The 27,314-nt window shown below is 40.7% G+C and overlaps 1 protein-coding gene across 3 annotated transcripts in view; it reads left to right on the top strand.

Moving 5' to 3' along the window:
• The window catches only part of XRN1 (5'-3' exoribonuclease 1), a 231,974-nt gene that overhangs the window by 192,946 nt on the left and 11,714 nt on the right, over nucleotides 1-27,314 (top strand). The window contains exons 33-38 of one of the 3 annotated variants that reach the window (XM_079777345.1): nucleotides 5,843-5,951; nucleotides 18,446-18,507; nucleotides 21,768-21,878; nucleotides 22,030-22,152; nucleotides 22,591-22,750; nucleotides 24,463-24,644. In XM_079777345.1, coding sequence (XP_079633471.1) covers nucleotides 5,843-5,951; nucleotides 18,446-18,507; nucleotides 21,768-21,878; nucleotides 22,030-22,152; nucleotides 22,591-22,750; nucleotides 24,463-24,644 — 747 coding nt within the window. The remainder of the gene's footprint in view (nucleotides 1-5,842; nucleotides 5,952-18,445; nucleotides 18,508-21,767; nucleotides 21,879-22,029; nucleotides 22,153-22,590; nucleotides 22,751-24,462; nucleotides 24,645-27,314) is intronic. The other 2 variants (XM_079777346.1, XM_079777347.1) reach the window with 2 other exon arrangements.

The following is a 27,314-nucleotide window of genomic DNA, read 5'->3' on the forward strand; positions in this document are numbered from 1 at the left end:
GCAGAGGGCTGCCCGGAGCTTAGGGGAGTGGCCGGGCCCACGGGGTGAGAGATGGACACAGAGGATGTTATCTCACCCAATTGTGGGCAGGCTGGCTGGCCTTCATCTGCCTGACCCCACCCAGGGAGGGACCGAGCAGGGTATCTGCCTCCCCATTCTCCATCCTTCCATCTGTGACACCTGTCACCCTGGCCAGGCCTCCCCCAAAGTGAGTTCAGCTCAAACCCTGAATGTAAAAGGGGATGGGGTGTGTGGGGGGGGGGGGGGAGGTCCACTCCAGTGCCCCCTGATTCCCAGGGGCAGGACCTGATCTCAGGACAGTGGCCACAGCTGCAGAACATAGATCTGTTTCAAGAAAAGTTGGGAATGCAGACTTTCGTATGAGCCCCTATTCCAAAAGGTGGCAGTGTATTCACATTGTGGCAAAGACACCTTCAAGAGTGACATAAGTGGGTAAAGTCAGGGCCAAACTGGGCCATTTCCTCATCCAATCTCCCTGAGTCGCAAGGACAGAACCAAGTCTCAGCTCTTCACAGGACACTTCGGGGTTTTTTTAAGCCAAAAGGACAGTAGTCTGTCTCCATTCTTATTCTTTGGGATTTTTTCATCATTTGTTAAAAGAATACGTACATTGGGGCAATCCTCTCGAGATACAATATTCCAGTTGCACCCATGTGATGACGACAGCGCCCCTCAGAGGGAGGGAGCCAACAGATGGGGAGCAGGGAATTCTGAAAACCAAAGCAAAGGTTCAGAACACGGAAGAAGTCCTTGGTGTTCTGTGGAGAAACTCTGACTCCTTCCTCTGCGGTCACACGCCAGGCAGTCACTCAGAAACATCTTGGCATCGGCCAACTATGGAATTCTCGCTTCTCTCCGTTCTCCTGTGCCGGGCTCAGGACGTTGATTGCGGCATTCTCTTGGTCATCATTTTTTTTTCTCTCAAAACGTTACAAAGTTTATATGAATATAACATGCAAAGATGCAGCCTCCTTTGTAGGAACAGGGAAGGAAGGGGTGGTTCAGTAAGTCACAGAGCTGCAGCAAGCACCAGCTGTGGGGAAGGCCAAGGGGGAGAGGAGGTTGGCACTGGGGCCGAGGCCCTAGAGCCGTTGCTGGGGAAGGAGGGATCCCCTCTGAGTGCCACATTCTGAGGCTGAACTCATTGGTCCAGCTGAGGCAGAGGCGGGTGGCCGTATCAGCCATCTTTGGTGCTGTTTACCCTTCCCCACCCCAGCTCCGTTGTAAAACCCCAGAGCCCTGGATTCCAAAGGCCCCATCCAGAGCAGAGGCCCTGGAACGGGGTGAGAGGAAGTGAGTAGGGCAGGTTTGAAAGCCGATATGCCTGTGTGCTGAGGGCTGGCGGAGACAGAGGTGAGAGGTAGCCGGGGAAGGGCTCTCATACACACCCTTCTGTGGGGGCCACAGGTGAAGGAGACCAGGGGAGTAGGGAGGGATGGGGCACCATGGCCTCAGCCTCCTAGGCATCCCGGTCTGTCCTCTGCTGTGCACATGGAGGAAAGGGCTGCCTCTGAGGAGGGGCCAGGCCAGGCCAGTGACCACCTTGAGTTCTGGCTGAGGTGATGGTCCTCACCCTGTGATGCCTTCTAACCAGTTATGGACCCAGGCCTGACTCCTGCCCCTGTGGGCGCCTGGAACCCAGGCCTGACTCCAGCCACAGAAAGTCCCCCTGCTGCGCGTGCAGCCTCCTGCTGGCCTATTAATATGCAAATTGGTCGTTACAGTGTTGCTGTTAGGATAAGGTGACCAGATTTTAACATTGGTAAAGCGGGACACCATTGACGGGGGGGGGGGGGGGGGGGGCTGTTCTTGATTAAAAATTTTGGTCTATATGGAGCAACAAAAATTTCATAGAATGCAAAAATAGTATTGTAATATATTTTTTTAAATTTCAACATAAGTACAATTTACAAATATAATAAATAAAAAATTATGTATAGTATTATTTTATTCTTTGGCATATTTCTCATTTGAGTGAATTTTTTTTAGTAGATTGCTGTCGTTGTTTAAAAGGTCATGAATTTGCCGTAAGTGTCACTTTCAAGGCCGGCGCTAGACTTTTTGCCGCCACTATAAAATATAAATAATACGAGTACTGTCTGCTAAATTCAAGAAAATTTATGTATTTATGAAATAAATAAATAAATTACTTACCTAATTATCTGAATAGCTGATTTGTAATGACATCACTTGTTTAACTAGCTTACTAGCACGCAGTACGATGTGTGTCGTCTGAGAGACAGTTACAAATGTTTTCGTCGTTGCCAATCCCAAAAAATGCCATTGTTCATTAAGTCCAAACAATGGTGGTCGGATTCTAACAAGTGATCAACAATGCGAACTTTGATAAGCAGTTCTCGATAATCAGTTCTCAACAATTATTTGTTATTATTAAAGTTTAACATTATAAAATTAACAAAAATAATATAAAACTCATATCCTGGCTAAATAGCCACATGGCCGCCGAAAACCGTATATTCCCTTCCCGTTCTCCCGCCGTTCCCTAGCTTGTCGTGCATTCTTTCCAAAAATCGGGACTTTTTTAAAACGCCGCGGGACGCGGGACAAATTGTTAAAAATCGGGACTGTCCTGCCAAAAGCGGGACGTCTGGTCACCTTATGTTAGGACCAATTTGCATATTACCTCTTTATTACATAGATATCAGTTTAATACACCAGTGTTTGACCTGCTCTGTGTTCTAAGAATTCTGAGCAATCACATACAACACATATATCCATGAGGCATTAAAAAGCAGCCTGATATTCATCCAATGAGCAAATTCTGAAAACTCAACCCAATAAAAAAGAAGTTAAGCTTCTGGAAAAGGCAAAACTATAGAGACATTAAAAAGATCAGTGGCTTCCCAGCTGGCATGGCTCATGGTTGATCTATGAACCAGGAGGTCACGGTTCAATTCTCAGGGCACATGCCGGGTTGTGGGCTCGATCCCCAATAAGGGGCATGCAGGAAGCAGTGAATCAATGATTCGCTCTCATCATTGATGTTTCTATCTCTCTCTCTGAAATAAATAAAAATATAAAAGAAAAATAAAGCAGGTCAGTGATTTCCAAGGTTAGGGAGAGAGGGAGGAATAAGTGCACTGAAGATTTTTAGGGCACTGAAAAATGCTCGGTGTGATACTGTTGTCATTGATGACATAAGAGACACATCCAAACCTGTAAAGAATTTTTACGAGTTTATTTCACCAGTGTTGACAATCTTCCAGGAAGCAAGATCTCAGATGCTCCCCAGAATGAGAGTTTGCAGTGTGTTTTCTCATTTGGAATTAGGAAGGGAACATATGGAAGATAAATGGATCTAGAAGAAAGCAAGGAAGAGAAACAGCAATGATTAGTTACAGGATAACAAGGCTATGTGTGGTCTTGAGGATGGTTACCTTCTGAGGAACCTGAAAAAGACATTTTAAAGCTGTATCAATCTAGATGCACAGAAACAATGGACGGAGCTTGCGTAAGGCAAAGATAACCTTTTATTAGGGAAGTTATAGGCCTGAGGCTTGACTTACCCACCATGACCTTCCCAGTTAGAAATTTATGATCAGATCACCCTGTGAGATTACTTTTGGTTAGATTTATTACAGAACCTTTTTCATCCATACCTTAATAGTGAATACTTGTCATTATACATTTGTCCTAACCATAGAATGTACAAAACCAAGAGTGAACCCAGTGTAAACTATGGACGTTGGGTGATGTGTCAATGTAGATTCATCAGTTGTGACAAACACTAGTATACCCCTCTCATGGGGTATCTTGATAATGATGAGGCTATGCATGTGTGATGGCAGGGGGCAATTTTGTTGTGAATCTAAAACTGCTCTTTAAAAAAAAAAAAAAGTCTTAAAAAAAATCCAAGCCTTTATTGGCAAAATATGAAAATATGACAAACAAATAGCTTTATGTAAATAGAACAACTCAAAAAACTCTCTCTCTCTCTCTCTCTCCTTCCCCCCACTTCCCTCCCTCTCTACTCTCCCTCTTCCCCTCTCTCTAAAAACTAGAATTACGAGTTTATTTCACCAATGTTGACAATCTTCCTAATTAAACTTATGACACACTTTTTCTCTGAAATGGTACTGTGAACTTGAGTTTTAGAGTTAGAAATCAAATTTCAGTTCTCCTATTATTTAGTACTGTAACTAAATTACTTTATCACTTTGAGCCTCAGTTTAGTCATCTATACAATGGAATCAAAATAAGCCAAAGCATGTTTATAATCATAGTATTGTTGTAATGAAATTAAGGTAATGTATGCAAAGTACATCCTACCATTCCTGGAGCATAATAGACACTAACACAATATTTGTTCATACCAGTTTATTGATCCTGATGTTCTTAGAGTCAAAATCTCCCATAATGTACCCCACCAACCACTGTGCTGTGCAAATAGAAATCTCTTGGCCCTTTTGATTCTTAAAGACTAAAGTGCCCTGGGTGTTATATGCATATGACCTCATTGGATCTTCCTACACACTATGGTGCATATCACAACTATTTTTGAGCCTACTGCCAAGTAGGATATGATATGCCTTTGTACCCAGTGTTCATTATTTGTCTATGCTCAGAAAAAATAAATAGGGCCCACCAAAAGCAAAATTGTGAATTGATAGCCCTGGCTGGTGTGGCTCAGTTGGTTGGAGTGTTGTCCCATACACTGAAAGGTTACATACCTAAGGTTACATTCCCTTCCCTTCCCTTCCTTTTCTCCCCTCCCCTCCCCTCCCCTCCCCTTCCCCTCCCCTCCCCTCCCCTCCCCTCCCCTCCCCTTCCCTTCCCTTCCCTTCCCTCTTTCTTCTTTCTGTCTCTCTCTCTCTCTCTCTCTCCCCTTCTTCTCTCTGCTCTCCCTCTCTTCCTCTCTCTAAAATCAATACGTATATCTTCAGGTGAGGATTTTTTTTTAATGTAAAATGATAAATTTATATTGAACATCTGCTTTTGCTTCCTTTTCCTCTTCAACTGTGACAATTATGTCTTTTTTGCCTTCAGGCGTTCCTTCCCTATCAGAAAACAAAGTGATCTAATCTGATCATTAGACAAAATTCAGGCCATTTTGCTAATTCTGTCCATTCCTGTACTGCCTAATTATTGTAGCTTTATAGTCAGTCTTGCTATCTGGTCATAGTCTTCCATCATTTGAAAACCTTGACAATATAAATATTAGTTAATAAAAATCAGGTCTTAGGGAAAGGGATGAAGGACTAATATTCTCAACTTTCACATCAGAGGTAGAAATGATGAATTTTCCAAAAGTTTTTAATGGACATTTTTAACATAATGAAGACAAGAGTATAGTATAATGAACAACCACAGATACCCATCCTTACCTTTGCACATGTTTTATAGCACCTACTTATTCCCCCCCCCACCCCCGCCCAGCCCAGAGAGAGGAGGATTCTGAAGCAAATCTAGAAGGTCTTTAGAGGGTGCTATTTCTGCTTGGAAGAAACACTTACCTAAAGTTTATTTCTTTAGTTTCTGTGTTAACTTGATCAAGCAAAACTATATTTAATTTTTTTCTGTTGAAAACAGCATTATTGTAAATGATAGTTTTCTATGTATCTTGCTAAGTAATACATAGAGAAACATAAGGAATGATGATCATTATGTTAATAATGGTTATTTCTAGGTGGTAGGTTTGGGTGGTTTTTAAAATTCTCTATACTTTTCTGAATTCCTTAATTTGTTTTCTAGAGATATATAATTTTAATTAAAAAATAATTATTTATTAAACATTGAAGAAAAGAAGTAGTTATAATAATAAAAGTTTCTTTAAATCATTTATAAGAATTTTAACTTTCAGGGTGCAGTTCTACCTCAAGAATCAAGTCAAGTAACTCAACATCATAAATCTGGCTTAAATGACAACAGTGTTAAATGTCAGCAAAGAAAACGTGAGCCTCACAGAAAATGTAAGTTTTAAGTTAGAAAAGTATACTTAAGGTGCTGCTTTTATTTTTATTAATTAACAACTTTACTAAGTTTTAATTCACATAACAAAATTGATCATTTTACAGTGCAATCAGTGGTTTTTTGATATTTTCACAAAGTTATGCCATCAGTGCCACTATCTATATTGAAATATTTTCATCTCCCCCAAAAAGAAATATCACACCTATTAGCGGTCATTCCTGTAGCCCCTGCCAACTACTGACTGACTTACTGCCTTTACGCATTCTAGATTCTAGACATTTCATATAAATGGAATCATAAAATATGTGTGACCTTTTATGGCTGGCTTCTTTTTTTTCTTTAATCTTCATTTGAGGACATGTTTTTATTGATTTGAGAGAGAGACAGAGAGAGAGAGAGAGAGAGACATCAATCTGTTGCCTCCTGTACACACCCCAGGGATCGAACTGGCAATCTAGATATGTGCCCTGATTGGAAATCAAACCTGCAAATGGGACAGTGCTCCACTCAAATAAGCTACCCAACGAGGGCTATGGCTGCCTTCCTTCTGTTGGCACAATGTTTTCAAGGGTCTTAAATGTTGTTTGTTGAGACATGTACCAATACTTCATTCTTTTTTTTTTTTTTTTTTTTTGGCTAAAACAAATTGCATTGTACAAATACTACATTTTGTTTACCATACATCTATTGATGACATTTGGGAAAGTTTCCACTTTGGGGTTATAATGAATAATGCTGCTGTGAATACCTGTGTACAAATTTTTGTGTGAACATATGTTTGCATTTCTCTTGGGTATATATGAATGAGTGGAATTACTGAGTCATGTTATATCTGTTTACCACTTTGTGGAACTATCAAACTTTTCTCCAAACTAGTTATACCATTTTACATTTCTATCAGCAATGTATAAGAGCCTAACTTTTCCACATCCTCTATAGCACTTGTTATTGCCCATCTTTTTTATTATAGCCATCCTAGTGGGTGAATTTTCTTTGTGCTTTTCACTTTCCATTCATTAATGACAAGTAATGTTGAGCATCTTTTCATGTGCCTATTGGCTGTTTATATATCTTCTTTGGTGAAATGTCTATTCAAATTACTTGCTCATTTTAAAATTGGGTTATTTGTCTTTTTATTCTTGATTCATAAGAATTCTTTATGTATTCTGTATACCTCAGGCTTATCCAATATTTTTTCTACTTTTTGTTGTTGTTGCTTGTGCTTTAGTTGTCATAACCAAAAAAGCATTGCCTAATCCAAGATCACAAAGATTTAGACCTTTTTTCCCCCTAAGAGTTTTATAGTTTTAGCTCTTACATTTAGTTCTTTTTTTCCATTTTTGTGTTTGAATATGGTATGAGGTAGGGGGATCTCTATTCATTCTTTTGCATATAGATATCTAGTTGTCCCAGCACCATTTGCTTAAATACTGTTCTTTCCCTATTGAATTGTCTTGGCACCCTTGTCAATCAGATTACCATAGATGTATAGGTTTATTTCTGGCCTCTTAATTCCATTGCATTGTTCTATATACCATCTTTATCGGAACACACCATCCTAGTTACTGTACCTTTGTTTTAGTTTTGAAATTGTGGTGTTTGACTCCAACTATTTTCCACCCAGATTATTTTGTCTGAACTGATCCATTGTATTTTCATATGAATTTTAAGATCAGCTTATTTAATTCTGCAAAAATGGCAATTGGAATTTTTATAGAGATTACATTGAATCTGTAGATCACTTTAGGTGGTATTGTCTTTTTTTATTATTTTTTATTTTTATTGATTATGGTATCATATAATTGTCCTCATCCCCCCATTTCCAGCCCAAACCCCTCCCCACGTATGCCCCCACCCCCCTGTTGTCCATGACCACTGGTTAGGCTTATATGCATGCATACAAGTCCTTTGGTTGATCTCTCCCCCTTTTCCCCACCCTCTCCTACCTTCCCTCTGAGGTTTAAGAGTCTGATCAATGCTTCCCTGTCTCCAGGTCTGTTTTTGTTCATCAGTTTATGTTGCTCATTATTTCCCCTAGATGCGTGAGATCATGTGATACAAAAATACACTTGTAAGAACCGAAAATGAGACCAACCATAATGGTTATGCTGAGAGGCAAATGAATCAGTCTGTAGTGAGTTTCTTTCTGGGCCAACAGTTCTTTTGAGTCCTTATTTCAATGTCAAACAGTTCCTTATGTGTAGATGTCAGCAATGATATTTCAATTCTGGATGGTGGACAAATGGTGGTGATGCAGGTCCGACCGTCTCTGGTTTGGTCCTGGGCATCCTTCAGCGACGCACAGCTGCTGTCTGCTAGTGGTATTGTCTTTTTAGCAATATTTATTTAGTCTTCCTATCCATGAATGCAAAATGTCTTTCCATTTATTTAGGTCTTTAATTTATTTCAGTGATGGTCTTGTAATTTTCAGTGTACAAGTCTTGCACTTTTTTTTTAGGGAGAGGTAGAGAGAGAGAGAAACATCAATGATGACAGAGAATCATTGATCAGCTGCCTCCTGCATGCCCCCTACTGGGGATTGAGGTTGCAACCCCTGCATGTGCCCTGACCTGACCTGGGAATTGAACTACACGACATGATTCATAGGTTGATACTCAACCACTGAGCCATACTGCTGGGCAAGTCGTGCATTTTTTTGGTTAAATTTAGTTCTAAGTATTTTTTTTTTATTGCTATTGTCAGGGGAACTATTTTCTTTTTATTATCATTATTTTGTTGTTTTTGTTAATCCTCACCCGAGGATATTTTCCCATTGATTTTTAGGGAGAGTGGAAGAGAGAGGGAAAGACGGAAACATCAATGTGAAAGAAACACATCCATTGGTTGCCTCCTGCACAAGCCCTGACCAGGGTCCTGGCCGGGGAGGAGCCTGCAACCAAGGTACGTGCTCTTGACCGTAATCAAACCCAGGACCCTTTGGTCTTCAGGCCGACGCTCTATCCACTGAGCCAGACTGTTTTCTTTAAAAAAAATTTTTATTGTTCATTGCTATATATAGAAATAAAACTGACTTTTGTGTACTGATCTTGTATCCTTCCATCTTTTGGAACTTGTTTATAATCCCTAATTTTTTGTGGCCTTTGCATATATAGTTTTATGTTTTTCCTGTACAATCTGGATGCCTTTTATTTTTCTTGCCTAATTGTTGTGGCTAGAACTACCAGTACGATGTTGAATAGAAGTGGTGAGAGTGAACATTCTTATCTTGTCTTGATCTTTGGGATAGCTTTCAATTTTTCAGCATTAAGTGTAATATTAGTTGTGGGGTTTTGGTAGATGCCCTTTTGTTAAGTGAGGAAATTCCCTTCTATTCCTATGGTGTTTTTAGTTTTTCTTGGAAGGGTGTTAGATTTTGTCAAATGCTATTTCTGTATCTATTAAGATGATTACATGGTTTCCAACCCTTTATTCATTAATATGGTATATCTCATTGATTGTTTTTCATATGTTGAAACAGCCTTGCATACCTGGGATAAATCTCACTAGATCATGGTATATAATCATTTTTGTAAGCTACAAGATTTGGTTTGCTAGTATTTTTTGAGGATTTTTGCATCTGTATTCATAAGGGATATTTTTTATTTTCTGTTCATGTGATGTCTTTGATTTTGATATCATGGTAATACTGACATCATAGACTTAGGAATAACACTCTGAAAGACCAAGCTTATTCTGATCTCTCTGGTGGCAGCCAGGCTTATGGGTTTTCACCAAAAATGCTAGCTATTATTTCTGAAGGCTGTGTGGAGCTGGAGACTGTGAAATGGGATTCGAGCAGTGATGGGCAACCTTTTGAGCTTGGTGTGTCAGACTTCGCAAAAAAACTGAGCATAACTTGGGTAGTGTGTCACTTTGAGGAAAAAACATTATTTCGCAAATGTTTCATCCTCAGGAGTAGCAAATGTTTCATCCTCGGCATGCGGCCGCTGGTGTCATCAGAAATGGCTACACATGTCAGTGCTGACACGCGTCATAGGTTCGCCATCACTGGATTAGAGCAATTTAAAATACCACAAAGCTCACTATCCTTACGGAGATTTTTTTTTTTAATCCTCACCTGAGAAAAATTTTTTTATTGATTTTAGAGTGAGAGGGAGAGAGAGGGAGAGAGAGGGAGAGAGAGATGGTTCAATTACACCCACCCTGACCAGGGATCAAACCCAAAATTTGAGTATGTGCCCTGACTGGGAATTGAACCCACCACCCTTTGGTGCACAAGACAATGCCAAACCAACTGAGCCACACCAGCCAGGGCAAATTTGTCTTTTTTCTTGAATAAGCATTCCCCTGATTGCTGCCAGACTTTGATTAACTTCCATAATTCTGAAAATTTGGATTCTGGTTATTATGTCCATTTTCTCATTACTTTTGTGTAGGAGAGAATTTTTAGAGACCCTTACTCTGACATTTTTACTGATGCCTCTGCTCTACTTTACTTTTATAATATACTAGAGGCCCGGTGCACGAATTCGTGCACAGGTGGGGTCCCTCAGCCTGGCTTGCGATTGGGGCCAACCATGGCCGGTGGGGGGGAGGGACTGCGGGAGGTTGGCTAGCCACGGGAGGTTGGCTGTAAGAGGAGTGCACTGACCACCAGGGGGCAGCTCCTGCATTGAGCGTCTGCCCCTGGTGGTCAGTGAACGTTATAGCAACCAGTCAATTGGTCATTCGGTCGTTCAGTTGCTTAGGGTTTTATATATAGAGATTTTTATTGATCTCAGAGAGGAATGGAGAGGAATAGAGAGATAGAAAAATCAATAATGAGAGAGAATCATTGGTTGGCTACCTTCTACAACTGGGTATCAAGCCCGCAACCCAGGCATGTGCCCTGATTGGGAATCAAACTGTGACCTCCTACTTCATAGGTCAATGCTCAGCCACTGAGCCACATCAGCCGGGCTCTAATTACTTTTTGAGATAAATTTCATTTAAAGTAATCCAGTTATTTTTTGTGTGTGTGTTAAAGACTTAGTGCTAATTAAGTTACTCCGAACTATATTACAGATTTTTGCTAAAAATCTGTACAAATATTTTGTTATTAATATTCTCTTACCTAGTTTTTATATTTTTACTCTTCCTTTTTGCAGTTGTGTCTAGTGTATGTTAATCACAGTAGGAGATGCAGAGATGAGAATCTTCATTTACACTTTTTCTCTTCTCTTCATCAAAGTATTCCCAAATTGACTCATTTATTATTCATTCATTTATCTATTAAACTGCTACTTCTTGAACTATTATGTGCAAGATGCTGGGCATGAATGAATAAAGCAGACAAGTTTTTACATTCTAAAGTGGAACCTGATCATAGACAAACAATAAATTCCGTAATCTGTAGTAATGATAAATGCTGCAATGAAAAATAAGGCCGTTTATGAGGGTAGAGTGATAAAGGTGTCGTCCTATTTTAAATAGGTGGTCAAGGAATGACTCTTTGAGGACATAGCATTTGAACAGAGACCCAAATAAAATGAGTGGAATGGAGTAAGCCATGCAGAAAGTTTGCTGAAGAGCTCTCCAGCAGAAGAAGCTTCAAATACATAGTCCAGATTCTAATTTATTTTATACTAGTGGCCCGATGCACAGATTTGTGCACATTGAAAGGAAATTAATTAGAAGAAATATTTCAGTATCGCTATTTGCCCTTTCTCTATAATAGAAGTATCAACCAAATTCATGATCAACAATGACAAATCAAAGCACATGTGTACAATTGGCGCCAGCGAGAGCTTTATATGTATCATGCACGCACAAGTCAACTCAGCCTTTTACATATATAGAATAAACTTGCTTAATTAGACCTGCTTTCTTATTTAGCTAAACTTTTTCCAACCCAGTGAAGCATCCCAACTTCTTTTTCAGGTAATTGTCAGCAACACAGCAGTAAAAATCAACACGAAGCAAATTATTATTGTAAATCACACAGGGAGAACAAAGGGTAAAATATTTAACTGCAGCAGTGTTTGACTATATTCTGCGCAGTGAGAAAACCTGAAGTCATTTTCAAGGGCCACCATTTCTTACTTCTTTTCAGTTGGGTAAAGTTTCTAAGCTTTCTAAATCTCCATTTTCTGGCTAATGAAAAGAAAATAGGATTCCACTAGTCTCCTATCTACCTACTGCAGGACTTCGATGAGGATCAAATGAGATGAGGCACGGGAAAACACTTCACAGACATTTGGTTACAGTGTAAAGTGTTCCCATCTGGCTATAAAGCAAGTCATGTTCCTGGGCTGAAGAAACTGCAAGGAGGCTAGTTGCTAGGGAGAGGAAGCCGGGTGTTGCTACATGACGTCATTACCGGGATGGATACTTAGCATATTAGCCTTTTATATATGTAGATTATATATTATATATGCATGGTATTTTATATATTTATATAATACATGTAGCATTAAAATAGTGCTTTAAAATATTTTTCTAAAAAGTGATACGGAAATTTTGGACTGGAACATGCAGTGTTCCCCTGGGCAGGATGGCGTGTCCCAGGCTCTTTGTGCATCGAAGAATGAAACCACAGATGGAATATGGTATAGTAAAGGTGGAAATTTATTGAAGAACAAGTACAGACTCCCACGTGGGGAAGGGGAAAGAATATCACAGCACAGATTCCCATGTGGGTAGGGGGACAGAGTCGCACTGAGTTCCTTTTTTCCCGGTTTATAAAGGCTGCAGTCTTTGTGCCTCGATATCCCCTCTGATTGGCTACTATTCCCCTTTGATTTCGTCACTATAGCTACTCCTAAGCTCAAAAGTCAAACCTTACATGGGACGTGTGAGGCCTTCCTTTATTTTGTAAATATAGACCTTTTGCTATTATAGCTCCCTTATCTTTTGGAAACGTAACTGCTGCCTCTCCCAACTTCCTTATCTTATGGAAACGTAACTGCTGCCTCTCCCTTGTCTTATGGAAATGTAACTTTTTGCCTCCCCAAACCCCCTTATCTTATGGAAATGTAACTTTTTGCAGCTCCAAAGCCTGTGCTTTTTCCATGGACCCCCTTAATTTTAAAAATTCCCTAAACCTGCCTATTTTACCCCTAAAAATTCCTATTTCAAAAGTAATTTAAATTTTTTTTTGTGGTTTTATAACTTTGGTTCAGTTCGATAACTGCTATATTTTTGTTCTAATATCTTTATATTATTTTTCCTTTTATATTTTAAGTTAAATACAGTCAAACCTCAACAGAAAAAATGTCTTGGTAGTTAAACCAAACTCCTGTGTTTGGAACTGACAATCCTTTCTTGTTGATACCTCAGCATGACAGAAAGCATCTCAGGCCACAAAGGAGGGAATGCCTTTGTTGCTGGGGAAGTCAACAATTAGCATAATTTTAAAACATAAAGAGGCCATCAAGAGTTTGAAAAAACAATGATCACAGGCAATTATACACAGGTAGGAAAACTGTTGTTGGTTTGGATAAAGGAAAAACTGCCACGTGACAGCATTTTGGAGGCAGTGATATGAACCAGCAAAGACACTGCATAGTGACCTGAAAGACATCCCGGGACCCAGTGCTGAAAGTGATTCCTTTAAGGCTGGTCGGGGATGGTACGATAAATTTAAGAAAAAAAAGTGTTTATTTATAAAACAGTACATTAGACATGTACTATATATAAGAAAGGTTAAAGTGGAATCATGTAGGTATGGAATGGATTCATTCAATTTACATTCTTTCTAAGGGAAAAAATGATGCGCTTTTCGAACAAATCACGTCTCTAACAGCCTTCTGGAACTAAGTTCAAGAACCGAGGTCCCACTGTACAAATTAATGTCCCCATAAATATGATAAATATAATAAATATAACTTGAGGATTTAATTGAAATACATTGTGATTATTTATATTGTTTACATAAATGTATGTAAACTATTTGCATTATGTGGAATTCTAATTACTTTTCTTGTGAGTGTGTCTCAATAAAGGTTTAATGTTGATACCTTTCTACTCACTTGTCCTCCTTTTTGCAAAATTATTTTCTTTCCTCTCTTCCTTCCCTCCCTTACCTTTCCTTTTCCCTCCCCCTTTCTTTTCCTCTCTCTGTTCCTGCTCTTCCCTTCCTATTCTAGCTTTGTCCCTTCCTCCTTTGCTCTCATTCTATCCCTTTTCCTGCCTCTGATTGCCTTCCCGTACTTCTTTCCTCAACATTTCTTATTTTTTGTCCTTTCTCCCTCCTTCCCTCTTTCCTTCTTTCTTCTTTCCTTTTTTACTTTCTTATTCATCCTTTTCATTTCCCCTATTTATCCTTAACATGAATACTAAAATAGCATCCTAATTTGTCTCTTAATAAGCCACTGACATTTGAATCTTCCTAATGCAGAGTTCTTACTAGATCACTACTATCTGCTCAAAACCTTTCTGTAATTGGTTGCCCTTTGTCTACCAGTTTAATTCCATAGTCTTTTTTTTTTCTTTTTGAAACTGTTTTATTGAGTATAACTGATGCCTCACTAGAACTTTTTCTTTTTAAAATGAGGATTTATCTTTTTTTTTATAAATCTTTATTGTTCAGATGATTATTACAGGTGTTCCTCTTCCCCCCTCCCCTATAGCTCCCCCCCACCTGATTCCCCCCCGCCCATACCCTTACCCCCCTCCCCGCCTCTGTCTTCATCCATAGGTGTAAGATTTTTGTCCAGTCTCTTCCTGCACCCCTCAGACCCCCTTTCCCCTGAGAATTGTCTGTCGCCTCCCTTTCTATGTCCCTGATTCTATTATATTCACCAGTCCATTCTGTTCTTCAGATTTTTTTTATTCACTTGATTTTTAGATTCACTTGTTGGTAGGTATGTATTTGATGTCTTTTTGTTGTTCATAATTTTTACTTTTACCTTTTTTTTCTTCTTCCTCTTCTTAAAGAATACCCTTCAGCATTTCATGTAATCCTGGTTTGGTGGTGATGAACTCCTTTAGCTTTTTCTTGTCTGTGAAGCTCTTCGTCTGACCTTCAATTCTGAATGATAGCTTTGCTGGGTAGAGTAATCTTGGTTGTAGGTTCTTGCTGTTCATCACTTTGAATATTTCTTGCCACTCCCATCTGGCCTGCATAGTTTCTGTTGAGAAATCAGCTGACAGTCGTATGGGTACTCCCTTGTACGTAACTAACTGTTTTTCTCTTGCTGCTTTCAAGATTCTCTCTTTGTCTTTTGCCCTTGGCATTTTAATTATGATGTGTCTTGGTGTGGTCCTCTTTGGATTCCTCTTGTTTGGGGTTCTGTGCGCTTCCTGGGCTTGTAAGTCTATTTCTTTCACCAGGTGGGGGAAGTTTTCTGTCATTATTTCTTCAAATAGGTTTTCAATATCTTGCTCTCTCTCTTCTTCTGGCACCCCAAAAATTTGGATGTTGGTACGCTTAAAGCCGTCACAGAGGCTCCTTACGCTATCCTCACACTTTTGGATTCTTCTTACTTTCCGCCTCTGGTTGGGTGTTTTTTGCTTCCTCATGTTCCAGATCTTTAGTTTGACTCTTGGGGTACGGTGATCTACAGTTGAGTTTCTGTATATTCTTTATTTCAGACAGTGTATGCATAATTTCTGACTGGTCCTTTTCCATTTTTTTTGGTATTCTCATTAAGGTCCTTGAAGGTCTCTTCAAGTTTATCAGTGGTTTTTAGAAGATTCTTGAGTAACCTTATAAATGTGGTTCTGAACACTGTGTCATCCATTAGTTTACTTTCCTCCATCTCTTCTATTTGTGACCTACTTCGGTGTCTCCGCATTTTGGCTGCCTCCCTGTGTTGATGGAGTGGCTTTGTGTGGTCAGTGACCTATAGGGGCCAGTAGCTCAGCTTCCCCAATATCCCTAGGTGGTCGCTCTTGGTACCCCCCTTTGTGGGCTGAGTGCAAAGTCTTGGTGTTGTTAAGCCTTGATTGCTGTTGGTACACTGGGAGGATTTGACCTCCAGTCCAATTGGCTGTGAGAATCAGCTGTGTCTATGCCGGGAGACAGCCTTATTCAACTAGACTTGCAAAATTGTAAAAGCCTCTGTGCTCAGCTTGGATGGGGCAGAGTTTCAGGGTGGAGCCTACAGCCTTGGCTTCCCGTCAGCCCCGCCCTATGAGGTTCCTGGGTCTCCGTGTCCCTCAGTGTCCCTCTGTACTCCCTGCAAGCACCTCTGAGAGAAAGGCGCCCTGGAGTTTCACCCGCTGCTAGTCTAGTCTCTTCCCCCAATGAATCTGGATTCCCAGATTCTCGCCCGGAACTGGGTTTCAGTGCAGTCGGAACTGAGTCTCAGCGCAGTCCGGAGCTTTTGTCTCCTTCCCTCTAGGGCAATTCAGCGGCACAGTCAACAGTCCGTCCTCTGCGCGCATTCACGTGCGCACCTCCGGAGCTCTGCCTTTCGCCGCTCCCCTGAGTTTCTGCCTTACAGCCCAGATTCCCCCAGTATGAGTCTGGGTCCACAGGGTCTCGCCCGGAACTGGGGTTCAGTGCAGTCGGAGCTGGGGTTCAGCGCAATCTGGAGCTTTTATCTCCTTCCCGCTAGAGAACGCCGGCCAGGCGGTCAGCTGCCCCTTCCTCTCCGGCTCCGTCCTCCCCGCACACGTGCGCGCCCGTGTCTCCGCCCTTGTCTCTGTACCTCAGGTTATTACGGCTCCTCTGATTTTCCTCGTGGTTTTCTCTTTCCTTCTAGTTGTGGGCGTTTCAGTCAGCCAGCTTTCCTGTGGTTCTGGATGATGTCCGTTTTGACTTTTAGTTGTGTTTTTGAAATTGTTGTGCGAGGCTGCAGATTAGGTATTTACCTATGCCGCCATCTTTGTTTTCTCTCTCCATAGTCTTCAGTACTGCTCAGATTATGGCACCAACCTGCTTCTAGAGTTCAATTAAGCTCCATTATACTCCTTCACTTCTAGCAGAACTGATCCATTGAGAGAATAGACACATTCCTTATTCTCTGAATCCATGTCATTTCTCCTATTATTTCCTTTGCCTGGAATACCAGGTGTACCAGTTAATAATGCAGATTTTTTTCAATAGATGGAGTCACACATATGTTGATATATATGTGATTTGATATGTATGCTATTTTGTTGTATTGACAGCAAGCTTCAAAACTTCATGTGTCAAATTTTGTGAAGGTGTTAACATCATAGATATTTTTACACTTAAAAATGTCAAATTTCATGCCAAAAATAGAGCATTTGCAGGAAGTTTTAATTCATTACTTTATTGTGAAGAAAACTGCTGCTGAAAGTTATCATATACTTCGGGAAGCTTATGGTGAACATACTCCATTTCACGATACTTGTGAACGCTGGTTTAAATGCTTTAAAAGTGATTATTTTGATGTGAAAGACAAAGAACGTCCAGGTCAACCAGAAAAGTTTGAAGACCAACGATTACATGCACTATTGGATGAAGATGTGTATCAAACTCAAAAACAACTTGCAGAAAGATTACACATTGCTCAGCAAACAATTTCCGATTGTTTACAAGCAATGGGAAAGATTTTAAAGGAAGGAAAATGGGTGCCACATCAACTGAATGAAAGACAAATGGAAAACCGAAAAGTTATCAGTAAAATATTGAATCAAGGGCACAAAAGAAAGTCTTTTTTGCATCGAATTGTGGCTGGCAATGAAAAGTGGATGTATTTTGAATCCCAAATGCACAAAATCATGGGTTGATCCAGGTCAACCATCAACATCGACTGCAAGGCCAAATCGCTTTGGGAAGAAGACAATGCTCTGCGTTTGGTGGGATCAGGAAGGTGTGGTGTATTCTGAGCTTCTAAAATCAGGTGAAACCGTTAATACTAATCGCTACTAACAACAAATAATCAATTTGATTATGAAATGACCAGAATGTTCCAGAAGACACGGCAAAGTAATTTTGCTTCATGATAACACAGGATTACACACTTCAAAACCAGTTAAAGACACGTGAAAAGATCTTGCCTGGGAAGTATTAACCCACCTGCTGTATTCACGAGACCTTGCTCCTTCAGATTACCACTTGTTCCGATCAATGGCACATGCACTTTCTGAGCAGCACTTCAAAACGTACGAAGCAGTGGAAAATTGCGTCTCTGAATGGTTTGCCTCAAAACAAGAAAAGTTCTATTGGGACGGTATCCACAAATTACCTGAAAGATGGGGGAAATGTATAGCTAGCGATGGACATTACTTTGAGTAAAGCACTTTTGATGTTTCTCTTGAAATTACCGTGTTTTCTTTGATTACAGAACCTGCATTATTAACCGATACACCTGGTACATAGCCTCTTATTCTGCCCATTGGAAACCTATTATCCTTCAAGGCTCAGTTAGATGCCCTCTTTTCTTTTTCTTGCTGTTGTTACCTGTGAGTATCTCTTCTCCTCTAGTCTAGATTATAGGTCTTCAAGATCAGGATTTTCATCTTTTTAGAATTATGTGAATTTTTATCATGGTACCTTGAAGTAGTAAATATTTGGTAAATGTAATTGGTGTGCAGTGAGTTTTTTAATTTATCAAAATTTCTATTTTCTTGTCTCTAGTTAAAGAAGAATGTAGGAGCCCGAAAACTGAGAGTTGGTCACAAAAAATGTCAAATAATCAGGTAAGCGGTCTTAAAACGAAATACCTAATAGCCAGCTTCTTATTGCAATTGGTGGCTTTGTGGTATATGACTGAATTTTGCAGCCAAATTTCCTGTCAAATTCATAAGTTATGTGGCAAGAGGGTGCTTAAGTATAACCTGAGAGTCGTTGGATAGTAGGTTGAACAGCTAGAGTTCAGGATTTGGAACTAGAAATACCTGAAATCTTAATAGTTGGGTGGCTGGAGCACTTCACTACCTCTCTCAGCCTCGAGGTCTTCATCTTTAAAAAGTAGATAAAAATAGATCACTTGTCTCTCTCAACACATATCATCTAAACATAACTACATACATAAATACACGTATTTATACATAAATATAAATGTGCAAAGTATGTGTACCGTACTTTCCGGCGTATAAGATGACTGGGCGTATAAGATTTTCCTGGGTTAAAAAGTCGTTTTATACGCCGGGAAATATGGTATATTGGACTATATTGATGGGATTAGATATAATGGATTAGATATATTGGACTACTGTATTTTCCGGCATATAAGATGACTTTTTAATCCAGGAAAATCTTATATGCCCAGTCGTCTTATACGCCGGAAAATACGGTATATATACAACAAAAATATGTGGATCAACATAGTAAAGTTACTGGTTAATTCTGCCAAATTAGATTGCAGAGGGGAACTGAAGTTTATGTTTTATTTTATGTAGTCTCTGCTGTTTGATACGAAGTATGTATACATTTTATAATCAAAGTATAACAAATTTTAATCTAAAAAAGTCAGTATGTGGCCTGATGATGTGCATATGTTCAGTATCCTACCTAGTAAAAGAGTAATATGCAAATTGACTGCACCTTCGCTACACCCAAGCCACGCCCACCAGCCAATCAGGGCAAGTATGCAAATTAACCCAACCAAGATGGCGGTTAATTTGCATATCAAGACAGTGTAGAAAGAAGCCAAGCCTGCAGAAGGGAGCGAAGCTGCGGAGAAGCAAGCAAGCCAGGCGGGGAAGAAGGGAGGAAAGCAGGCGGGGCCGGGGGAGAAGGGACTTAAAGCAGGCGGGGCCTGGGGAGAAGGGACTGAAAGCAGGCGGGGCCGGGGGAGAAGGGACTGAAAGCAGGCGGGGCCGGGGGAGAAGGGACTGAAAGCAGGCAGGGCCTGGGGAGAAGGGACTGAAAGCAGGCGGGGCCGGGGGAGAAGGGACGGAAAGCAGGCGGGGCCAGGGGAGAAGGGAGGAAAGCAGGCGGGGCCGGGGGAGAGCGCAGCAGGAAGCCCTATTGCAGGAATCTTCCTGCAACGGGAACTCTATATTCCAATACAGAGTTTGAAAAAATTAGATTTCTTATAACTACTAAACTAGAGGCCCAGTGCACGAAATTTGTGCCCAGGTGGGGTCCCTCAGCCTAGTCAGCACCCTCTCCAATCAGGGACCCCTCAGGGGATGTCCAACTGCTGGTAGTCAGACATCCCTCTCGCAATCCGGGACCACTGACTCCTAACTGCTCACCTGCCTGCCTGCCTGCCTGCCTGATCGCCCCTTCACTGCCCCCCTGCTGGCCTGGTCGCCCTGTAACTGTCCGGAAGATGTCTGGTCACCCGGTCTAATTAGCATATTATCCTTTTATTAGTATATGTGATATCTTAGCAGAATATGTGTCTTTGGCACATAATAGTTTCTTAGTAAATAGAATTCATTAATAGCTAGATACCAGTAAAATGGCTTAATTATATGACTTTTAAGGCCCTGTTCTGAAACTCTTATGCTATGATTTCCTTTATTCTAGAAAAGAGTTTATAAATGTTTCATGCCATGGATTTTTGGTGAAGCCTATGGACTCTCTTAAAATCCTATCTAATAAAAGAGTAATATGCAAATTGACCATCACTCCAAGACACAGGATGGCTGCCCCATGTGATCAAAGATGGCTGCCCCCATGTGAACACAAGATGGCCGCCACAAGATAGCCAGCCGGGGAGAGCAGTTGTGGGCAGTTAGGGGTGACCAGGCCAGCAGGGGAAAGCAGTTGGGGAAGACCAGGCCTGCAGTGGAGGGCAGTTGGGGGGGACCCAGGCCTGCAGTGGAGGGCAGTTGGGGGGGACCAGGTCAGCAGGGGAGGGCAGTTGGGGGGGACCCAGGCCTGCAGTGGAGGGCAGTTGGGGGGGACCAGGTCAGCAGGGGAGGGCAGTTGGGGGTGACCAGATCAGCAGAGATGGGCAGTTGGGGTGACCACACTAGCAGAGGAGGGCAATTGGGGGAGACCAGGCCAGCAAGGGAGGGCAGTTGGGGGGAACCCAGCCCTAAAGGGGCCGATCAGGCTAGCAGGGAGGGCAGTTGGGGGGACCAGGCCTGCAGGAGAGGGCAGTTGTGGGCGATCAGGCTAGCAGGGAGGGCAGTTAGGGGTGACCAGATCAGCATGGGAGGGCAGTTGGAGGAGACCAGGCCTGCAGGGGAGGGTAGTTGGGGGGGCAGGCCTGCAGGGGAGGGCAGTTAGGGGTGATCAGGCCAGCAGGGGAGGGTAGTTAGGGGTGACCGAGCCAGCAGGGGAGGGCAGTTGGAGGCAACCAGGCCTGCAGGGGAGGGCAGTTAGGGGCAATCGGGCCGGCCGGGGAGCAGTTAGGCATCGATCAGGCTGGCAGGGGAGTGGTTAGGGGTGATCAGGCTGGCAGGCAGAAGTGGTTAGGGGCAATCAGGTAGAGGCAGACGAGCAGTTGGGAGCCAGCAGTCCTGGATTGTGAGAGGGATGTCTGACTGCCCATTTAGGCCCGATCCCACTTGCCTTTTTAGGCCCAATATCGGGCCTATACAGGCGGTCGGACATCCCTCAAGGGGTTCCAGATTAGAGAGGGTGCAGGCTGGGCTGAGGGGGACACACACACACACACACACACACACACACACACACACACAAACCCGTGCACGAATTTCATGCACCGGGCCTCTAGTAACGTCTTAAAATTAAAATAGAGTATATTCAATGTAAAACAAAACCAGTTATGTTGAAATAGAATTAGAATCACTCCTATTGTGGTTTGCTGCCTATATTCATAATTGAAGGAAATTCTAAATTCCTATTTAGAAAATAGTTAATGAAGATAAAGATATAATTCTTTCCCTCATCCAAGTTTACAGGCCCCCTTTTTTTCTTTTGATGTAAAAGGGAGAATACCACATTTTAAAAAGTTTACAGTGATTTATTTAGAGGACTAGTAATAAGTAACTATAAAATTTATTTGCACAGAGAGCTCACTCATACTCTTTTGTAGACATTTGGACAGCCTGGCAAATGTAATACTAAGCTACTGAAGAGAAATGAAAGTACGGAAGTCTCAGAAAATCAAAAGGTTAGGACTGGTTTTCCAAATGCTGTTGATAAGGTAAAAGGCCATTTATTCAATTGATCTTCCCACACTCTAGCACATAGTTAGATGATTGATGAAAATTATAAATCATTTTTGTACATACAACTCGTAGCTTTTTCTCTGTCCTTGTACTTGCATCTTCATGCACAAAGTATTATTCTTTTAGCCTAACACTGGATTTGAGGACTTCTTAGCATCCTTGAATATCTCCAAAGCACATGAAGCACAGTCATCGCATCATGAAGAGCCTCCCAGTGAAGAACATTTGTCACCACAGTCATTTGCTATGGTTCGTATTTTGTAGGAACTTTTGTACTATGGTAATTTCACCATCATTGACCATGAATACCCACCCCCTGCAACCAATTAAACCCTTTTCTCTCATCTAGTGTGTTGCATCTTTCTTGTCATCCCATGAGAAAAACCAGGCTGTCCTGGGCAATTAAGCCATTTTTTTGTTTTTTCTCTTTAGGCCATACATAGATCCCTTGCTTTTTAAACATTGCTACTCGGCAGTTTGGTCAAAATTTATTCTGAGAAATGTTGGGTTTGTTGTTGTTGTTTTCAACTCCAGACTATTGATTTTCCTTATTCTCTATCTCAGTGAAGTTATTGTTTTAATTTTTAACAGTGTAACTCATTAAAAGAAGGAACAGTAAGCTCTGTAATTCTGTTAACTTTTCTCCTGCTACCCTCACCATCTCCATATCACTCATTTTTAAAACAGAAGGGAACACGGATGCTTAAAGAAATTCTAAAAATTGATGGCTCTGGCACTGTGGACCATAAGAACGAAATGAAACAGTTTGGTAATGAAGTCATTGTTTCCTGTAACAGAAGAGATGAATATGGACCTTCCTCACAGCCCAAACAAAATGAGAAATTAAGTAAGTAAACTAAGTACAACTACTAATAACCAGTTTCATTTCAGAAATTCAGATTATTTTTTATCATGTGCTTTTTAAAGGTAAAACTACTTTTATTTTTAAAGGAATATAATTAAAAGTAACAATTAAGAGTGTAATTTTTATGTTTATATCATTTATGTAGTAACTATGTAGCCAATAGTAGATATATAGTTCTTAAATGTCTATTGTGTATACTGAAATTGTACTATTACAGACACTCCTTCTACAGATCTCAAGCCTAGAAAGGATTTCACAGTCTAGCCTTTTTCCCCCCCAGCAATTTAAGAATGATTATGTAACTTAAATATATCACTTAACTTTTCTAAAATTCTTTTTTTTTCTTTTTACAGAATGAGAATAACATTTTAAATGACTGTTGTGATGATTATATGGCACATATAAAGCAGTTAACACTGTGTCTAGCACATTGTAGGTGCCAAAAATTAATGTTAGTATTATGTTAAAATAAGACCAACATAAAAATAAAAGAAGCTATTAAATCATTAAAAATAGTTAATGGAGGCAGACATTGGAAAGTGGTTACTTACTTGAAATCTACGAAGCATGTAGCACAACATCTGGCAGGGAGCTGGATTTCAGTAACTATCCATCATTGCTCCTGCTCCTTATTTCTTCTATACTTTAGTATTTTGTCTATGTAATTATCTGCAAATAATTACATAGGAAGAATCACTAGGGCAAAAGTTGGTGAGATAGAAGTTTCTCAAGAAAACTAAAAAACATTTTGATATAAACATATCTAAATTTATTAAGGAACAAAATATGAAGAAAACCAGAGCCTTCCCCCATTTATACTGCAATTAATATTGGGATAAATAATTAAAATTCCAATAACTATTAGGAAACTAGTTATTTAATATAGTTACAGACATGCTCTTGAAATAGAGCAAAATTTAAAACAAAATCGGATAAAGATAGTCACACTGCCAAAAACAAGTAACTTTTTCTTTGTTTCAGTAGTGAAAAAAAACATACCTGAGAGTCAAGAGCTCAGAATCCAGCCTATGTTGCAGAACTAACACCATCGTTGGCTTCAGACAAGCCACTTAACCTCTTTTTAGTCTAAGATAGGAAGAGGTTTAGATTCATTCTTCACTGAGATATGCTCTTGTTCTAGTAGTGAGTTTATTGATCCATAAAGAATGTGAACTTTTAGAATTTTAAAATTATTTTCTACATAAAAGCTCTTTAAAGACTTAATTTCAGAAAAAATAATTCTTAGAAGCATCATTTGAAGCAACAAAAATGTTCACATATTGTATCTTAGAGTGTAAGATGAATTTCTAAGAAAACTAAAGCCAAAGCCTCAAAACTTAAGAATTAATGGTAAACCAGCTCAAGAGAGCCATTTGCTTGTTTAAATTTTGCCTGTAACATAACTATATAGTCATTAATCTCTCAAGATGTTCATTTTTGGCTGTCAGCTACTTATTGTATTTTAAAATCTTTATTTTAATCATATATCATTAATCCGTTACAATCACCTAAAAAATCTTTACTGAACTCTTAGTAATTTTAGGCAGTACTGAATAGTTCTTACATTTGCTTCATGGGAGATTCCTCTTTTCACCTTTTAACAATTTTTTGCTCTTATTCTGTGAAACCTTATAATAATTGCCTAATTTGAGATATCATTTAATACAGATATGTCCTATTCTCTTTTTTGGTAGCATCTTATGTGAACAAGCCTCAAAGTGCTAGTGAGTACCATCATGTTCAGTCCATAAACAATGTGTGCTGGCCTGCTTCAAGCCAGATCCCTCCTGTGTCCACACCAGTAACTGAACTCTCGAAAATTTGTTCCCTTATTGGAATGCCACAACCAGATTTCTCCTTTCTTAGAACACCACAGGTATAGTATACTACTGTTCCATTTAAATATGTTCTTTAACACAGCTTAAATAAATTGACTGAAAGTCTTTGGCTAGAAAAAGACATTTTTTTAATTAACTCACCGTAATGACTAGACAGGGTCAGACCAAATGCTTTCTCAGGCCTTATACAACCCACAGGCCTGAATCTGGTCTAAAGAATCTTGGTTCAAACTTTTTGATCTTAGAAACTCCCCACTTTAGGCGGTGGGCCTCAAAGAACTTTTGTTTACTTGTGTTATATCCATATTTACTATACTAGAAATTAAAACTAAAAGGTGTTTAAATGTTTATTTAAAAATAAGTTTTCAAAAAATTTTAGTAAATGGTCTTGCTTCACATTTTTGCAAATCTTTTCCATGTCTAGCTTAATAGAAGAAGCTAGATTCTCCTATCTTCCTACTCTCAATCTCTTGTGATACATTGTTTTGGTTGAAATCTATCACGTAAACCTGGCCTCACACAGATAGTTGAAAAATGGAGCCGCTGTGGTTCAGGGGGAAGACGGGGAGCAGTGCCAAGGTTCGATTCCTGTGCCCAGGTTGCAGGCTCAGTCCCCAGTAGGGGGTGTGCAGTAGGCAGCCAATCGATGATGTTGTTGCAGAAATTACCAGGGACTGGAAAATACACAATGGGCACTCGGAAAATTCAGGAAAATCCCTTTATTTGCAGATGCACTAGTATGGTGACTCAGGGGAGTCCGTCTCCAAAGCCTGAGCGTTGAATGTGGGGGGAGCTTTCCCTTTTATCCCGAGTTTCTTTGTCTCCCAAATATGGACCAGGCTTCCAGACTTTTTTCTGGCTTTGCAGCCCCCCGTGGGTTGGAATGGGGGAAGTAAGGTTATATCCAAAGGCCTGGCCTGGCTGGCACCAACGCTGCCAACCCCCTCCGGCGGTTACGTGTGGTTCATGGTTTATGGCCTCTGCACAGTGGAAGTATTCTGGGAAACAGGTTCTGCAAGGCTGAGCAATCATTAACAATACAAATGGGGCTTAATTATAATAGCAAGAATGTGTGTCAGAATACTGGTTACTGGCACAGATTCAGATTGCTAGCCCCCTAGTTGTCTTATGTTTCCCCTCATTCCCCCCTCTTGATCCTCAAGCTGATTTTCAGCCTTGGGATTCAATTGAAGACTCAATGCTAGGGAGTAGGGTATTCAGCGGCTCAAGTCTTTTTCATTTTCATTACCTAAGAGATTGTAATGGCAGTCCAGAGATCTAGTCTGGAGTAACATCTGGAGCTTCAGGGCTTCCTGATCCTATCTTCATTAGCTGTTCTAAGCCTGTTGGCTTTCTTAGAGGAAGGGAGAGGGAGTCTGCACAGGTTACTTCATTTCCGGCTTCAGAGCAGCTGGAGTGCTGAGAAGCACGTCTCAGGGTCCCATCTATTTCTCCTCCAGTGGGCCCATCGTCCTTGCTCTGCTCATGTCTGTCCAACTGCCTAACACAGCTCCTCAAGGATCTTGACTCTGAATTCTTTTAGGGAAAGTGGGCATCGGGGCGGGGGCGGGGGTGGGGGGGGGCAGGCTCCTCTTAACTGCTTCCATGCTGAGGAGGGGTGAAGATTTCTTTCAGAGCCAAGAGATCTTTGCTTTCTGTCAGAGGGATGATGAGGCCTGGGCACGGAAGGAGGTGAGCTTGTGACCTGGCGGAGACAAACTGTGTTATAAAATTTAGTATTATTAGTATTATTGAGCAATTAGAACAGCAAGAATTATAAGAAATGGTCTGGTGGAAGGGGAAAGAAAACATTTCAGTTCTAATAATTTCCTATTGGAATAGAATTTTTCTCCTTAAAATCACCCTTATTTTTATAAAAGAACCAAATTAAGACCAGTTTATCTATTGCATTAAGTCTAGTTTCAATTTGGCCTGATCGTTTGCATAAACACAACAAGAATGGTAACTGACCACCTTTGCCGGAATTTCATGATTGAGTCTCAATGTGCCCCTCAGGGCAGAGAAGCCAAGCCATCCAGCTGCTGTCAGGCCCGCCTGCAGGGTTAGGTGAGCTCCTCACCAACATCTGTGCCCGCAGCGGCTCCACCCAGGCTCACACCCTAGGCTTCAAGGCCCACCTCAGCAGCCCTCCTACTCATCGCGACCGAGAGTGCGTGGGGGAGTTGGGCAGGGACACAAGGTGCCCTCGCTGCTCCCCTTCACTCTGACCAGCAGCCAGTGATGGCAGGGTAGGGGCCTGATGCTCCAGTGCCATGCATTTTCAGGGCTACCAAGAAAGATACCAGGCTTTCTCCATGGCACTCTTATTGGCTTCAAGTCTTCATAGTCCAGACATGACCCTTTTAAACATGACACTCTAGTCAAAGTTTTCGGTCAATAAAACTACCATTAGAAACCGGTCTTACTGAATTTATGCAAAGAAATGCATTGCCATGATTCATTAAGAATTGCCAAATTTCAGAGGGATCATATAGGAAGAAAAATACACTAACTTGCTTTAAGATCTTCTGATTTTTCTTGCCAGTCCTTTCCATGGACTCTTCAGAAGATATCATACTTTTTCAAATATATTATAACAAAACAGTAACTGTCTCCAAATGACAAGAAGAAATTTAAAATTACATGATTATGGATTTCATTATAATGCAGATGACATGGAATGTTGTCCTTTCTGCAAAACCCAACAT

The sequence above is a fragment of the Cnephaeus nilssonii genome, assembly GCF_951640355.1.
Source record: "Cnephaeus nilssonii genome assembly, chromosome: 7".
Lineage (NCBI taxonomy): Eukaryota > Metazoa > Chordata > Mammalia > Chiroptera > Vespertilionidae > Cnephaeus > Cnephaeus nilssonii.